Here is a 1,721-nt window from a genome sequence, read left to right as displayed (position 1 = left end):
GGCTTCTTAGGTTTCCTGGCAGGGGGTACCTTCTCTGTGGCTTTTCTGGCTAGGGGCCTACCAGATGTTTTCAATGAGACCAAGTTCCTCACCTTCAGCATGCTGCTCTTTTGCAGTGTCTGGACAGCCTTCCTGCCCCTGTACCACAGTGCCCGGGGCAAGTCCACTGTGGCTGTAGAGATCTTCTCCATCCTGGCCTCCACTGCTGGGCTTCTGGGTGGCATCTTTATCCCCAAGTGCTACATCATCTTGCTGAAACCCGAGAAGAACACCCTTGCCTGGCTAAGGCAAGGCCACCAGGTACATCAGGGTAGGCAGAGTTAGATGCTCCACAGAAGGTGTCTGTCCTCAGAGAAGTCACCAGGACCAGATGCATGATTGAGGCTCACAGTTTCTTTGTGGATCAAAGGTATTTAAAAGACAGACCAAGATTCAAGTGAGATACCTAGGACAAAACACAAATGACTCTTGGGTTTAGAATGGACATATAGATGGTTACTGACTATTCTCTCCATATGTATTGCTCAAAGTCCTCACCATTAAACTTTGTTAAGGAGAGGTTAGAAGATGTCTAAATGCTTGCCAATAAGCCTGAAAACTTGTACGTGATACCTGAACCCACGTGGTAGAAGGAGTGAAGTGGCATCAGTTATTTGTTCTCTGATCTCTGCTTGGTAATCAAAGCATACCCCTCACATGCATACCCACAAAATTACAATGCCAAAGTGCTGAAAGTGTCATGAGGTGATGACAGTTGCTGAGCATGTGGGAAACTGACAGGCAGATCATTTTTCTGCTTTTGCTGTGGTTTCTTTTGTCCTTCTAAATTTTCTGTTTTTTTTTTGCAATAGTTTATTTATTCATTTTATGTTCATCCCCCCACATCTCCTTTTTTCATTTCCTCACAGTACCCTCTCTCCTCCTCTTCACCTCTGAGAATGGTGTGGTCCCTCTAGGGAACCAACCTACCCTGGTACCTCAAGTCAACTGCAGGACTAGGTACATTCTTTCCCACCAAGTCCAAACAAGATAGCCCAGTTAGGGGAAGAGGATCTACAGATAAGCAACAGAGTCAGAGTGTGCCCCCACTCCAGTTGATGTGTGACCCACATGAAGATCAAGCTGCACATCTGCTTCATATATGCACAGGGTTGTGGGATTTTGAGGAACATCTGTGTCTAGTCCTTGCATGTTTTTTGGTTTATTGTTCAGTCTCTTGGAGCTCCCAAGTGTCCAGATTAGTTGATTCTTTGCCTAACAGTTTTTAGACTTGGTTGTCATATGGGCATCTCAGGAGACAGCTATATCAGTTTTTAGACTTGGTTATCATATGAAGTTTTTATCCCTCTGTGTTTCTTACTCCTTCCTCCAACTCTCCCACAAAGTTTCCTGAGGTTCATGTAATGTTTGGCTATGGGTCTCTGCATCTGTTTTGGTCAGCTGCTAAGTGGAGTCTCTCAGAAGACAGTTATGCTAAGCTCCTGTCTGCAAGCATAGCAGAGTATCATTCATAGCATCGAGGATTGGTTCTTTGGGGTCTGCCTTTATGTCTTACTTGGTATTTTTCTCTCACAGCTTTTAGTATTCTTTCTTTGTTCTGTACATTTAATGTTTTGATTACTATGTGGCAGGAGAATTTTCTTTTCTGGTTAAGTCTATTTGGCTTTCTGTAAGCTTCTTGTAAATTTATAGGCATCTATCTGAGTTATGGTATTTTTTTT

General features: G+C 43.6%; 1 protein-coding gene across 1 annotated transcript in view; it reads left to right on the top strand.

The window, feature by feature from the left end:
- LOC116104136 (extracellular calcium-sensing receptor) overlaps nt 1–1,721 on the top strand; it is a 31,490-nt gene that overhangs the window by 13,902 nt on the left and 15,867 nt on the right. The window contains exon 6 of the mRNA XM_031390922.1: nt 7–300. Within this exon, the coding sequence (XP_031246782.1) occupies nt 7–300 (294 nt within the window). The remainder of the gene's footprint in view (nt 1–6; nt 301–1,721) is intronic.

This window comes from Mastomys coucha, unplaced genomic scaffold, assembly GCF_008632895.1.
Source record: "Mastomys coucha isolate ucsf_1 unplaced genomic scaffold, UCSF_Mcou_1 pScaffold21, whole genome shotgun sequence".
In the NCBI taxonomy this organism is placed as follows: domain Eukaryota; kingdom Metazoa; phylum Chordata; class Mammalia; order Rodentia; family Muridae; genus Mastomys; species Mastomys coucha.
This window is presented reverse-complemented; position numbering and strand designations above follow the sequence as displayed.